This window comes from Hemibagrus wyckioides, linkage group LG07 (genome assembly GCF_019097595.1).
Source record: "Hemibagrus wyckioides isolate EC202008001 linkage group LG07, SWU_Hwy_1.0, whole genome shotgun sequence".
Taxonomy (NCBI): domain Eukaryota; kingdom Metazoa; phylum Chordata; class Actinopteri; order Siluriformes; family Bagridae; genus Hemibagrus; species Hemibagrus wyckioides.
The window spans coordinates 5,963,564-5,979,851 of record NC_080716.1 but is presented as its reverse complement, the minus strand read 5'-3'; the positions used below and the strand labels follow the sequence as shown (position 1 = coordinate 5,979,851).

The window sequence follows — 16,288 nt, the reverse complement described above, 5'->3', positions numbered from 1 at the left end:
GGCTATAAGAAGATTGCCAAGACCCTGAAACTGAGCTGCAGCATGGTGGACAAGACCATACATGTATGAGTGCTGCCAGCATTGCTGCAGAGGTTGAAGGGGTAGGGGGTCAGCCTGTCAGTGCTCAGACCATACACCACACACTGCATCAAATTGGTCTGCATGGCTGTTGTCCCAGAAGGAAGCCTCTACTAAAGATGATGCACAAGAAAGCCTGCATACAGTTTGCTGAAGACAAGCAGACTAAGGACATAATGACCCCAAACACACCTCCAAGACGACCACTGCCTTTCTGAGGGTAAAGGTGATGTACTGGCCAAGCATGTCTCCAGACCTAAACCCTACTGAGCATCTGTGGGGCATCCTCAAATGGAAGGTGGGGGAGTGCAATGTCTCTAACATCCACCAGCTCTTTGATGTCATCATGGAGGGGTGGAAAAGGACTCCAGTGGCAACCTGTGAAGCTCTGTTAAAGGCAGTGCTGGAAAATAATAATGGTGGCCACACAAAATATTGACACTTTTGGCCCAATTTGGACATTTCCACTTAGGGGTGTACTCACTTTTGTTGCCAACGGTTTAGACATTAATGGCTGTGTGTTGAGTTATTTTGAAGGGACAGCAAATTTACACTGTTATACAGGCTGTACACTCACTACTTTACATTGTAGCAGAGTGTCATTTTTTCAGTGTTGTCACATGAAAATATTTAATAAAATATTTACAAAAATGTGAGGGGTGTACTCACTTTTGTGAGACACTGTATATGTGTATATATATATGTATGTATGTATGTATGTATGTATGTATGTATGTATATATATGTATGTGTATGTATACTGTATAACAGGTCCAGTGTGGCACTTTGCAGCTTCAAACAGCCAGAAAAAAAAATATGGAAATGCCGCTTGTGTGTTTAAAAAGACTATTGTGTAATAAAGAATAATATAGAACGGTGTGTAATCGTGATAAAAAATGGCTTGTTTATTTATATAAGAAAGGAGTTAAACAAATGAAGAAAATAAACAAATGAATAAAAATCAATGAAGACATTTTTTGGGATAAGAAGAGGTGTACCTTGTGGGGGTGTCCAAGTAGATTATTTTAGTACTAGTTTTGGGTCACAGGGTCATATGACGTAGAAGCTATTAAAGAAATAGTGTTTTTTTTTAAATAAAAATTAAAATAAAAATAAAAGAAGAAATTAGAATAACTGGGGAATGTAGTCAGTTAAGTAACAAGTACCACATTTCAATCGTACAGAAATTTGTTGACGGTCCTTAAACTAGCGCTTCCGAATGTCTGTCTAATGTCAGAATATCAAACTAACTTCACTGCGGTTCTGATTATGTCGTGATCATGAGAAAACAACTTTTGTTATCTTGAGATTATGAGAAAATTAAGTCGAGATCACGAGAAAACAAAAGCAAAAATAACAATATCACATGGCCTCTCTGGGCTTCCATAGAATTAGATGAGGTAATAGAGAGTATTCCCATGGACATGTTGGTGAGTGGAACACAGGTGATGAGGAGGTGATGGGCAGGTTTGGAGTTAAAGAAAGGAACCTTGAAGGACTAATAGTGGACTAAGAGGATGGACATGGCTGTGGTTAACACTTATTTTCAATAGTGACTTACAAGAGTGGAGGTAGGAGCTCACAGGTAGAATACATCCTATGTAGAAGAAGCAATCTGAAAGAGATTAGTATCTGTAAAGTGGTATTGGGAGAGAGTGTAGCCAGACACCATTGGATGGTGATGTGTAGGATGATTTTGATGGTCTGTAAAAAGAAGAGGTCAAAGATAGAGATGAAGAAAACCAAGTGGTGGAAGCTGAAAAAGGAGGAATGTTGTGAGGAATTTAGACAGAAGTTGAGGCAGGCTTTGGGTGGTCAGGTAGGTGGGACTGCATCAGGGATTGGCTTCCTGTTTGCTATGGTGATGGACCAGTTATCAGAGGAGGTCAGACAGGATTCTCCTTGGACAATGATGTTTGCAGATGACATTGTGATCTGTAGTGAGAGCAGGGAGCAGGTGGAGGAAAACCTGGAGAGGTGGAGGTTTGCATTCGGGAGAAGAGGAATGAAAGTCAGTCGTAGTAAGACTGAGTACATGTGTGTGACTGAAACAAGCAGTAAGTTTTCATAATATATGTTGTGGCATGTTGTTTAAATCTGTTAAGGCTGGTTTCTGGTAAATTTAGTGATAATATTAAGCAGTTCAGTAGAATATGACACTCTTTATTAATTGCATGCATATTGTGTCTATAGTTTAATATTGAATTCATCCATGTATTCTAATGAATAAATTATTCTGTAGTGCTTCATGCTATACAATGTAATTAATGCTATGAGCTTCCCATTGATTAAACACCCCTCAAATAAAATGTTTCACTATGCTGGAGTAAACAAATATTTGACTAAATGAGTCCCATTTACCTCAGAAGGTATGAACACCATCTAAATTTGACAAAAGTCTTACAATGTGTACAAATTCAGCTAACAAATAACTGATTACAAGTTTCTTTTCATCATTAATGCTAGAGTAGACTAGCACTGGTTCCAGTAGCCAGCATAAAAAAATGCTTACACAAATAGTAACAATGTGCAAGCCTTCATGATGTGTGTTAGTGCTTGATTCTCAGTTCTTTTTCTACTCCTGTGATATGGTGTGTTTCCTCCTTGTGCCTAGTGTGTCCATGATAGATTCTGGAGCCACCATGACCCTGATCAGGATACTTTACAGAAGATTAATGAATGAACCCATTGTGGGATTTATGTAATGATACACATGTAAATACATATTGTAATTAGTCATATTAATGTGTTTGTGTTACAGCCTGGGAATTATGTTCTGTTGGCTAAATTTCACAACTAATGATTAGGTCAGTAAAACATTTTAAAACTTTATCTACTGCCATCTGTACAGAGTGTGTAAGCTCTTCTCTCTGGCAATGCAGGTGCATCAGAAACATAATTAAATTGAACAAAGTGTGACCTTCATTGAATGAAAAATGCAGCATAACTAACCAGGTTTTAGACATCTTTAAGCAGACTGACTGCATTTACTGCTAGATTTGTTAATATGGTTCTTTATCAAGCACAATCTTTTTCATCATGTTAGAGTTTAGTCACACTAATATCTGAGGGATTTTCTCAGCAACCACACATTTAGTAGATATACTACAACATAACTCATGCATTGGTAAATTGCAGTTTTCTTTTATTTGACAGCTGATTTTATAAGGTATTATTTACACGGAATACAATCCAAACACAGCTGAGTATATGAACATGATTCATTGTGTGTCTGATATTTCTGTGAGTTTCCTCACTATTAAAGTCAGTGGTTGAAAAAAGGTTCCATGTAAGATGCTCAGTCATTTCCATTTATGTGCTATTTTTTTTTAAATGAATGAAATATGAAAACATCTTAGAACTAATATTAAGATGTCCATATCTAGAAGAAACATTAGCAGAAAAAGATTAAAGAGCAGCATGATAGAGATGGTAATCTGCTGAAAGATAAAGCTGAAGGAGTGGAGTTTACTGTCATAGACTGAAGAGCTCCACCCTTCCTGCAGCTGACACTGTTGATCAGAATATGTGTCACCAGGGGGCAGAGTGACACCAGGGTTTTATTAACTACAATTACTGCACCACACAACCAGTCTTAAGCATTTTCTAAGCACAAAGAAAAATGGGGTCGGTATTTATAAATCTTTCGTTTATAAATTTGCCCCAAGTCCACTGAGTGCGACAAGGCAGTCACTGGTATTTTGAGTGGGGTGATAGCTTTGCTCAACAAAGCTGACCTGAAAGCAGTAGCAGGCTTTGTTCATTATTTTACCCTGAAAATGAAAAGAATATTGTTCTCATTGTTTTAAATGGGGTCTAAAAACACCTAATGTGACCAACAGGCTCACTCACCACTGAGGTTTTTATATGAAAAATAAATGATCAATACAAAAACATTTTTACAAAATATCACTCTAAACTCAAAAGATTACTTGAACTACTGCGTCCAAAGGATTACATGGCGGACAAGATAACTTTGTTCACTCAGGAGAAAAGGGGGACTGGAACTGATTACAGTATAATATTGTGGGTGTCCATATCCTCATTCTGTCGCACATAATGGAAAATAGTTTTTCTTGATGAATACAATTCAACATGTACTGAGCAATAACATAGTTTGAATGGATGCATTTATCAGAGCAATACAGGCATTCCACTACACCAAAGCCACAATGTATCAGTACAGAACACTGTCCTTTCAGCTGTTTCATAAAGTCACTTTTAACATAATACTGTTGTCTGACTTCTGCTAAACCCTACGACTTTATTCATTGCTGGCTATAAGAGTTCAATTAGTGGTACTGTTTGTTGGAAATTGGCAAATGTACATAACTGTGTCAAGTATTTCCTCAAAAGTAAGTTATTTTATCTTAAATATATTAAATGTGTAGCCTAATTTCTATCAGCATGTCTCTTACATTAATAAAACTACATAAACATATTATATAATCACATATAAACCCACTTTACCTTCTAAACATCATAAACAGGTGCTTAGTGTCCTGCAGCTGCAACATAAGAAATACTGGCTGATAAGAATCTGTTCAGGAAATCCTGAATGTCACAGTTCTAGTCTGAACAGAGTTGCTAATTCAAACGTCAGAGACATCCATAATCACACAGTCATGTTTTAGTATATATACAGTAAAAGACACATTAAACTTTATTAATCAAATGTGCATGCAGTTAATATGACAACAAACCTTCTACTGAACTTTCTATTCTCTATAGGAGTTTCTTTATTTATCCATTTCATTTGTACAACTGTATCTGTACAATGAAACTCATTGTTCTACAATCAAACTCACATCTGTTCTGAGGGGTTTGTAAATTGCTCTAGCTCACATCCAACAAACACTGATCGTACAAACATAAAAAAAACACAAGATTGAATGAATAAATAAATGTAACATTTATTTATTTATTTGTTTGATGGTTTTAAATGACTATTAATTATAGTGAATAATGGACAAAACTGGCAAAGAAAGGTCAATAAACTTAATTTCATGTCATATGCACTTGTACCATCCAAAACAATGGATCTGTGTCTATAAAATGCTGCTTGACTTTAATGTGATGAATGCGTGGCTTATGTGGTTTTAAAACACATTATTTATTAGTTTGCTTGCTTGCTTACTTTTTTATTTATTTGTTTATACCACAGAATTACCATAAACATTGTTTGTGTCTGTGGTTTACTGATAACAGGTTGGTAAAGGAAGGATCTTTGTTGTGGTTTTAGAATCTTCATTTATACTGGTTTATAGGTTTTTGTAAAGCTTTTCTTTGACTCTGTATCACTGTGCTGCTACTCTAAGAGCACAATGATAGAGTGCAGAATCTGAGAGCTTTAGTCCTCTGATAGTAAGTTCAGTAGAGTCTCTGCTTGTTTTTGTTTCTAATCGAGTATCAGTAGGAGTGCTCCCAGAACTGTATGAACTTGCACCTTTATACAGTAAAAACTGTGGTGCACTGTTGGGATATTGTTTGTACCAGTAAAGCCAAATATTTTCACTGCTTGACTCATATGAACATTTCATAGTAAGAGTGCCTGTTTCCTTCCTAACGATGGTATCTTCATTTGTTGGCCAAATTTTATCTGCAAAACTGCCTGTTGTAAAGAACATTAAGAAAAAAAACTGTTAGGCATTTTTTAAAACCAGATATTGACCTGAAAATTACAAAATTACTATATACTCTAAAACATAAATATTACTAATACAATGAATTAACTGATAAAAATGAATTACCTGTAACTAGAGTGAGAATCAGTGGTATGTATCTCACTATGTACAGTAAGTTGTGTAGTTGAGCCATTTCTGAACACAGCTCTGTGAGGATTCTGTATAATAGTGCTGTATGTGCTGAACTTTACACGTCTCTAGAAGGCCACACCCAGGAAGTGATGTTTTGTAGTGTAACTTTGTACAGATCATCACTTCACATAGTTTCAGTGACAGAAAACTCATTAATATGGCTGGTGTTGTATTTCAAGATTTATCATCTATACAATATTATAAGCCTTTACCTGCTTGTGTGGTGTTTAAATTATTTGTATATTTATGAATAATTATGATATTTTTCTGTGGAATCTAGCCATGGGGGTCACAGTCCAGTGACTTCTGTGCCAGTCCCAAGCCCGGATAAATAGAGAGGGTTGCGTCAGGAAGGGCATCCGGCCAGTACTCAGTACTCTAAATTTCATACCGCCATCAGCGCCGATCCTACAGGGAGCTGGTGGAAATTGGGCTACTGTTGGTCAAAGAAGTAGAGGAGGAAGGAGAGTGTGTAGACAGAGAGAGAAGAGGAAAGGTAAGAGTGTAGGACTGAGAATAGGAACTCTGAATGTTGGTACTATGACAGGGAAAGGTAGAGAGCTGGCTGATATGATGGAGAGAAGGAAGGTGGATATACTGTGTGTACAGGAGACCAGGTGGAAGGGTAGCAAGGCTCGAAGTATAGGAGCAGGTTTCAAGCTGTTTTATTATGGTGTGGATAGTAAGAGAAATGGGGTAGGTGTGGTCCTGAAGGAGGAGCCTGTGAGGAATGTTCTGGAGGTGAAGAGAGTCAGACAGGGTGATGAGTCTGAAGTTAGAGATTGAAGGGGTGATGTTGAATGTTGTTAGTGATTATGTCCCACAGGTAGGTTGTGAGTTAGAGGAGAAAGAGAGATTCTGGAGTGAATTAGATGAGGTGATAGAGAGTATTCCAACAGGTGAGAGAGTGGTGATAGGAGCAGATTTTAATGGACATGTTGGCAAGTGGAACACAGGTGATGAGGAGGTGATGGGCAAGTTTGGAGTTAAGGAAAGGAACCTTGAAGGACAGATGGTAGTGGACTTTGCTAAGAGGATGGACATGGCTGTGGTTAACACTTATTTTCAGAAGAGGGAGGAGCATAGAGTGAGTATGTAGAAGAGGCAATCTGAAATAGATTAGTGACTGTAAAGTGGTAGTGGGAGAGAGTGTAGCCAGACAGCATAGGATGGTGGTGTGTAGGATGAATTTGATGGTCTGTAAGCAGAGGTCAAAGATGGAGAAGAAAACCAAGTGGTGGAAGCTGAAAAAGGAGGAATGTTGTGAGGAATTTAGACAGAAGTTGAGTTGTACACTAGGTTAGACACTAGAGATGGAGAGAAGGACTTGTACAGGTTAGCTAGGCAGAGGGATCGAGATGGGAATGATGTGCGGCAAGTTAGAGTTATTAAGGATAGAGATGGAAAGGTGCTCACAAGTGAGGAGAGTGTACAGAGGAGATGGAAAGAGTACTTTTGAGCTGATGAATGAGGAAAATGAGAGGGAAGAAAGAGTAGAAGGGGTGAACTCTGTGGAACAGAAAGTAGATAAGATTAGAAAGGATGAAGTCAGGAAGGCTTTGAAGAGGATGAAAAGTGGAAAGGCAGTTGGTCGTGATGACATCCCGGTGGAGGTCTGGAAGTGTCTAGGAGAGGCGGCAGTGGAATTTTTAACTAGTCTGTTTAACAGAGTTTTAGAGAGTGAGAAGATGCCTGAGGAATGGAGAAGAAGTTTATTAGTGCCAATCTTTAAGAATAAGAGTGACGTGCAGAGTTGCAGCAACTATAGGGGGACAAAGTTGATGAGCCATACAATGAAGCTATGGGAAAGAGTAGTGGAAGCTAGGTTAAGGAAGGTAATGGAAATTTGTGAGCAGCAGTATGGCTTCATGCCCAGAAAGAGCACAACAGATGCAATTTTTGCTCTGAGAATGTTGAGGGACGGGGAGAAGTTTAGGGATGGTCAGAGAGAGTTGCACTTGGAGAAAGCATATGACAGGGTGGCAAGAGAAGAGCTGTGGTACTGTATGAGGAAGTCAGGAGTAGCAGAGAAGTATGTCAGAGTTTTGCAGGACATGTATGAGAGGAGCAGGACAGTGGTGAGGTGTGCTGTAGGTCAGACAGAAGAGTTCAAGGTGGAGGTGGGACTGCATCAGGGATCGGCTCTGAGCCCCTTCCTGTTTGCTATGGTGTTGGACCAGTTGTCAGATGAGGTTAGACAGGAGTCTCCTTGGACAATGATGTTTGCAGATGACATTGTGATCTGTAGTGAGAGCAGGGAACAGGTGGAGGTAAACCTGGAGAGGTGGAGGTTTGCGCTGGAGAGAAGAGGAATGAAAGTCAGTCGTAGTAAGACTGAGTACATGTGTGTGAATGACAGGGAGGGAAGTGGAACAGTAAGATTACAGGGTGAAGAGGTGAAGAAGGTACAGGAGTTTAAGTACTTGGGGTCAACAGTCCAGAGTAATGGAGAGTGTGGGAAAGAGGTAAAGAAGCGAGTGCAGGTTGGAATGAGTGGAGAAAGGTGTCGGGAGTTCTGTTTGATAGAAAAATTTCAGCGAGAATCAAGGGGAAAGTGTACAGGACAGTGGTGAGACCAGCCATTCTGTATGGTTTAGAGACAGTGTCACTGAGACAGAGGACACAGACAGGAGTCAGAGCTGGAGGTAGCAGAGCTGAAGATGTTGAGGTTCTCTTTGGGAGTGACAAGGTTGGACAGGATTAGGAATGAGTACATCAGAGGGACAGCTCATGTTGGACGTTTGGGGGACAAAGTTAGAGGTGGTTTGGACATGTCCAGAGGAGGGAGAGTGAGTACATTGGTAGGAGAATGTTGGACATGGAGCTGCCAGGCAGGAGGAAAAGAGGAAGGCCAAAGAGGAGGTATATGGATGTAATAAATGAGGATTTGAAGCTAGTGGGTGCAAGTGTTGAGGATGCAGAAGATAGGGATAGGTGGAGAGAGATGATTCGCTGTGGCGACCCCTGAAGGGAAAAGCTGAAAGAAGAAGAAGAAGAAGAAGAAGAAGATATTTTTCTGTGGAACTGCAAATGTCATAAATAGGCTCAATGGCCACGACATCAAGCTTTTATATGAAAAATGTATGCAAAATTTCCATAGTAATCATCATAGGAAACTAGATCCAGATTTAAACAAAATCCCTCATGAGTAAATTTGCTGTCTATTCCCAAATGGTAATTAAATTCACTTCAATTTATTTCAGTTCACTTCATTTTTATTTCTATAGCATTACCAATAGACATTGTCTCAAAGCAGCTTTACAGAAATACAAAAATTCAGAATAGATTTCACTGACAACCAGAAACTAATATATATATTCAATTTATATTTATGTAATAGAGTTATGTTTTGCTACTTAAAGATGCTCAGTGTGACTTCATTAAACAGTTTATTCTTAGTGACTGAATGAGCAGAATGTGTTATATTCTCAATAAATGCAGAGCAGTGATGCTATTGTGTAATATCAGTTAATCAGAAAAGTTTGTTAATAGTGTAAAGCAATATTACTGTAGTCTTTGTTGGTCATGTACTATAGCCACAAAATGCACAGAATTAACATATTAATTAACACATTAATTCGTAAGTGTAACATCACACCCAGATCCAGAACACCAGAGGGAGCCCTCGCACGAGTATTAGCACTCTTCCTTGTTTGCTTTAGCGTTTAAGCAGCATGCTCCCTTTGTTCAATGTGAAGTATCGTTCCTCTGTGACATACTAAGCCTTGCCATAGTTCTGCTCTCTGATTAATTGCTGTGTATGATCCTTGCCTTCTTCTTTGACTTCGAGTTTCGGTTTTGTGTTACGGTTTTGATTTTCTAGTGTTTGATTTCCGGCTTTTGAACTCGGCTTCATCTAAACGGTTTATCATTCCTGCCAGTGTGAGTTTCTGCACTTTCTGCAGATCTGCACATGGATTCGAATACTCCAGTCTCTGATGAATCATTACAGGATACTTCACCTACTACGAATCCAGGGGATCTGCAAGCAACTTTGTGGCATCAGGGAGTTCTCATCAGGGCTTACCAAGTGAAGGTGGATTCTCTGAAAGCGGCTAATCAACAGCTACAGCAGCAAGCTCAGAGCCCAGCAGCTGCCCCAGTGCTCACGCCACCGTCACATAATGAGTTACCCAGCTTTGCTCTTCCTGAAAAGTTTGATGGATCTGCTGACCGTTGCAGAGATTTTCTACGTCAGTGTGATAACTTTTTTGCACAACAACCAGAGGCCTATGGCAACGAAACAACCAGGTGCGCGTTCATGTTATCCTTGCTATCTGGTAAAGCACTAGACTGGGCCTCAGCAGTTTGGGACTTGGATCCCCAAGTAAAGAGTTCTGCTAACTACTTTGCTGGACTTATTTGAGAGGTGTTTGAATACTCAGCGGGAGGTAAAGACATTTCTGTGCAGCTGCTAGAACTAAGCCAGGGCTCTGAGTCAGCGGCTGAGTACGCCATCAAATTTCGTACGTTGGCAACTCAGTCAGGCTGGAATGCACCAGCACTCATGGCAGTGTTCCATGAGAGTCTCAACCCGTCCCTGAAGGCTAAGATGGTGTGTTGAGACACTAACATCACCCTTTCTCAGTACATCTCCACGGCTATCAGACTGGATAACCTGTGCCACCAACACAATGCTCATGCGTCCGCCACACGTTCACTACCTCACCCCATAACCGAGGATTACTATTAGGAGGAGGAGACTTCGGAATCCATGCAGCTGGGGAGAGCTTGTGTTTCTGAGGAGGAGCATCAGCGGCGCACCCAACAGCAGCTGTGTTTCTACTGCGGGAAGCCAGGCCATCGAGTTTATCACTGCCCAGAGAAACCTACCACATCTCAAGTGGGAAAAACTAACACGGTGTCTAAGCTTACACTCACTGCCCTTCTACTCGGTAGTAATGAATGTTTTCATGTCACAGCGTTGATTGACTCGGGCTTGGCAGTCAACCTGATAGACCGTGACCTGGTGCTCAAACTCAAGCTGCCTGCTATCCTTTGTACCCCACCCCTGAGAGTGACTGCTATCAACTATCAGCCCATAGGGGAAGGGCTTCTCACTCATCAGACACCTGTAATGGACTTACAAATTGGATTATTCCACCACAAGAGACTATCATTTTTTATTTTCTCCTCCCCATCTAATCCCATAGTCCTGGGTCTCCCGTGGCTACAGCTTCACGATCCGCACATTTCGTGGAAGGAGGGAGAACTCAAGAACTGGTCCAGAACCTGCCTGGAAAACTGCTTCGCTGATCCCACACCACGCCCATGCCTCTCTACTTCTGTCAAAAGCCCTGAGTCCTCGTCCACAGTCACACTCCCCAATGAATACCGTGATCTCAGGGACATTTTCAGTAAAGAGAAAGCAACCAAGCTACCGCCACACCAGTCCTGGGATTGTGCTATTGACCTCCTCCTGAATGCCATGCCTACTAAAAATCATGTTTACCCTCTCTCTCTCTCCCAGAAAGAAGGGCTACAGAAGAGTATATCGAAGAAGCCCTTGCTGCAGGGTATATCCGACCATCTACATCTCCGGCTGGGTTCTTCTTCGTGGAATAGAAGGATGGAGGCCTCCGACCCTGCATTGATTATAGAGGTTTGAACACCATAACCATTCCATATCTCTATCCTCTTCCACTAGTCCCCGCAGCGCTTGAACAGTTACAAGGGGCTAAAATATTCACCAAGCTGGAGCTCCGCAGCGCTTATAACCTCATCAGGATAAGAGAGGGTGACGAATGGAAAACTGCATTCCATACAACACAAGGACATTATAAATACCTAGTCATGCCTTATGGACTTACTAATGCCCCTGCTGTCTTCCAGTCTCTCATCAACGAGGTATTTAGAGACATGCTTAACAAACATGTCATAGCATGCATAGATGATATACTGATTTACTCCCCTAACCACGATGAACACGTTAAACATGTGCAGGCAGTCCTCAAGTGACTCGCTGAGCATCACCTCTATGTCAAGCTCGAAAGGTGTGAATTCCACCGCACCTCCATGTCCTTCCTAGGCTACATGCTCTCACCTGAGGGGGTAGAGATGGACCAGTCAAAGGTATCTACAGTCACAGCCTGGCCCGTACCCACTAGTATCAAAGAACTTCAACGCTTTCTGGGCTTCACCAACTTTTACCGTCGCTTCATCTGTCACTACAGCACCATAGCTGGGCCACTCACCTTCCTACTTAGAGGCAAGCCCAAGAAATTGTCATGGACTGACCAAGCTCGGGCAGCTTTTAAGAAGCTAAAGCAAAGTTTCACCTTGGCACCTATATTATGTCATCCTGACCCCAATCTGCCCTTTGTAGTAGAGGTGGATGCTTCCAACAGCGGAATTGGGGCAGTACTTTCACAACGTCAGCCAGACTCTGGGAAGTTACATCCATGTGCTTTCTTTTCACGCAAGCTCACGGCAGCTGAGATGAATTATGATGTGGGAAATCGGGAGCTTCTATCCATGAAGGCTGCTCTTGAGGAATGGAGACACTGGCTTGAAGGCTCCCGCCACCCTTTCCTAGTCCTAACAGACCACAGAAATCTGGAATATCTATGTGAGGCCAAATGAATGAATCCTCGCCAAGCCAGGTGGGCCCTCTTCTTCACCAGGTTTAAATTCTCAGTCACATATCGACCAGGTTCCAAGAATGGGAAAGCAGATGCCCTGTCCAGAATCCACGAAACTCTCGAGCCTCCAACTCTCCCTGAACCCATTCTCCCTCTGTCTGTTCTCATAGCCCCAGTACAGTGGAGCATCGTGGAGGAGATCGAACGGGCCCACACCACTGAAACCCCTCCTCCAACCTGTCCTCCTTCCAAGTTATATATACCTACCTCCATGCATCAACGAGTTATGCAGTGGACCCACGAAAGCCCAAGCTCAGGTCACCCTGGCATTCAGCGTACCACCCAACTCCTACGTCATAGTTTTTGGTGGCCATCACTTAAGGCCGACGTGGAAAAATGTCAAATCCTGTCCCACGTGTGCCCAATCTCGTACGAGCCGTCTACTTCCGGCTGGATTATAGGAACCGCTGCCTATCCCATGATGACCATGGTCTCACATTTCCACAGACTTTCTCATAGATCTACCTGAGTCTCAGGGGTTCACCACTGTAATGGTGGTTATTGATCGGTTCTCCAAGGCCTGTAAGCTTATTCCCATGAAGGGGTTACCGACAGCCATGGAAACCTCCCAAGCCTTGTTTCACAATGTGTTCCATAATTATGGCCTTCCGGAAGATGTCATCTCAGATAGGGGCCCACAGTTCACATCACGGGTTTGGCAGAAATTCTGTAAACGGTTGGGGATCAACGTCAGTCTAAGTTCTGGATATCATCCCCAATCTAATGGCCAAGCTGAACGACTGAATCAAGAGTTGGGAAGATTCCTGAGGGCATACTGCAGTAGAGAACAACATCGCTGGAGTGAGTTCCTTCCCTGGGCAGAGTATGCTCAGAATTCTCTAACCCACTCTTCCACAGGCCTCACCCCATTCCAGTGTGTCTTCGGTTACCAACCACCATTGTTTCCATGGTCAGGGGAACCCTTGGACGTTCCTGCAGTAGATGATTGGTCCAGGAGGAGTCAGGAGGTTTGGGAGCGAGCCCATGTACGCCTTCAAAGGGCAGTCCGCAGGCAGGAGATCCAAGCAAACTGCCATCCGCGCCCCCACCCTCCCTACCGGGTGGGCCAAAAGGTCTGGCTCTCCACGCGGAATCTAAAATTGCGTCTCCCTTGCTGTAAGCTCAGCCCATAGTTCATCGGACCATTCCAGATCATTCACCAGGTTAACCCAGTCTCTTATCATCTAGAATTACCCAGGGCATATCGTATTTCCCCTACCTTCCATGTGTCTCTTCTTAAGCCCTTTCACGAACCACAGACAACCAACCCCGCCTCCAGTGAACCACCTCCACCCCTAGACGTTGACGGTTCCCTCGCTTATCAGGTACATGCCATCCTTAACTCTCGTCGTCTAGGAAGCTGTCTTCAATATGTAGAGGACTGGGAGGGGTATGGCCCAGAGGAACGCTGCTGGGTAAACGCTGCAGATATTCTGGACCTGTCACTCACGGAGGAGTTTCACTGTGCCTTCCCCAACAGACCCGCATCTCGCCCTTGGGGACGTCCACGTCGTCGAACACCTGGAGGTGTTCCTAGAGGGGGGGTTCTGTAACATCACACCCAGATCCAGAACACCAGAGGGAGCCCTCGCCCGAGTATTAGCACTCTCAAACTCACTTCCTGGTTTGCTTTAGCATTTAAGCAGCATGCTCCCTATGTTCAATGTGAAGTATCGTTCCCTTGTGACATACTAAGCCTTGCCATAGTTCTGCTCTCTGATTATTTGCTGTGTATAATCCTTGCCTTCTTCTTTTTTTTTTTTATCGTTTTGTGTTACGGTTTTGATTTTCTAGTGTTTGATTTCCGGCTTTTGAACTCGGCTTCATCTAAACGGTTTATGATTCCTGCCAGTGTGAGTTTCAATAAAGATCTGCACATGGATTCGAATACTCCAGTCTCTGATGAATCATTACAGTAAGTAAATGGGAAGGAGAATCTTCTTCTGTTAGTATTGCTATCACTCTGTCCCTCTTCTCTCTCAGCTCTTTCTCTTGCTTAGACTGAGCTGCATCTACCAACAAAATATAAAGAAATCATTTCCACAGAATGGATTAATCATGTGTAGTATATTTTTTTCACAGTCCAGTTAGTTTTCCTGTAATCTCAACTTATAAATAATATAAGCAGCTGCTTAGTGTCCTGCAGCAGCAGCCTAATAAGTCATCATTCACTCAGAATTTATTTTTAGTAACTGCTTTATTCTGGTCACACTTTCACAACTGTCAATATACATTTACATACATTCATTCATCTTCATTAACTGCTTTATCCTGGTCAGGGTTACAGTGGCTCTTGAGCTTCTCCCAGCAGTCATAAAGCAGGAATACAAATTAAAATTGACTACACTGGGTTGTGGGTTGTTTATTAATTTAATTACACATTGTATGTGCCATCAATATCTGACACCTGAAAAATGTACATTTGTGAGTTTGAATATTGTGTAGTTGCTGTGTTAATCCCTCATTATTCTTTTTTTCTCAGCTATTTGATACATCTGTAATTGTTATTACAAAAGTTGTTTGTTTCTGTGGTTAACCAAAAAGTTGATAAAGTGAGTCTCTTTGATCTTGTGGTTTTATAAACGTCATATATGCCGTTTATTGTTTTTGTAAAGCCTTTCAGTTACTCTGTAATACAGTGCTACTACTTGAAGAGCACAGTGATAGAGTGCAGAATCTGAGAGCTTTATACTACTGATAGTAAGTTCAGTAGAGTCTCTGCTTGTTTTGGCCTCTAATCGATGATCATCAGGAGTGCTCCCATAACTTGCTCTTGACCTTGCGCCTTTATACAGTAAAAACTGTGGTGCGCTGTTAGGATATTGTTTGTACCAGTAAAGATCAATATATTCACTGCTTGCCTCATATGAACATTTCAGAGTAACAGTGTGTGTTTCTTTCCTGACAATGTTGGCATCTTCATCCTTTGGTTCAATTTTATCTGCAAAGCTACCTGTTATATATAAAAACAATATATCAGTAAAGTATTTTTTACAAACCAAATATTGACTTACGAAATCAAGGAATTACTAGATTGATACAAATATATTTTTAATTAATGCAATGAATTAATCAATTAAATATTATTGTAATAATTAATACAGTTTATAATCTGATGAAAATGAATTACCTGTAACTAGAGTGAGAATCAGTGGTATGTATCTCACTATGTACAGTAAGTTGTATAGTTGATCCATTTCTGAACACAGCTCTGTGAGGATTCTGTATAATAGTGCTGTATGTGCTGAACTTTACACGTCTCTAGAAGGACACACCCAGGAAGTGATGCTGTAGTAGCATAATTTTACACAGATCATCACTTCACAGTATCAGTGACAGTGAACTGAGTCACTAATACAACACAGAACTATTCCACTGTTGCTGATCAAACCACTGCATCTGACTTTACCTCTTAAACATTTTCTTAAACAATCAGTCTTTTGGAGTTAGAGGTCAGGGCTGTGTTTCAGGATTCTAACACCAAAAAACACAATAACTCACAATATTTATTAGTGGTTTATTGCTTTATTCTGCCACCCCCTACTGAGTAGTCGTTTTATTGAAATATACACTGAAGATGGCACTAGCAAGATTGAATCTGGACCCACCTTCTATGAGTGAAGGATTGTGTGAATGTGTGTGCATGATGCACTGTGAAAGACCCCAAAAAGTGCAATGTAATATAGTGCAGAGTCTGATACAGCAGCAGAAGAGATTATCAGATCCACTTGTTTATCTCCATGAACTTTAGCA

The 16,288-nt window shown here is 41.3% G+C and overlaps 1 gene segment (V, D, J or C); it reads right to left on the bottom strand.

The window, feature by feature from the left end:
• Positions 1-5,393: 5,393 nt before the first annotated feature.
• On the bottom strand, positions 5,394-15,732 carry LOC131356783 (T cell receptor alpha variable 14/delta variable 4-like; the record flags this gene model as incomplete). The annotated part of the segment is given in 2 exon segments: positions 5,394-5,689; positions 15,666-15,732. Coding segments are annotated over 2 exon segments (363 nt in total), but the record flags the coding sequence as incomplete, so codon positions are not given.
• Positions 15,733-16,288: the final 556 nt, after the last annotated feature.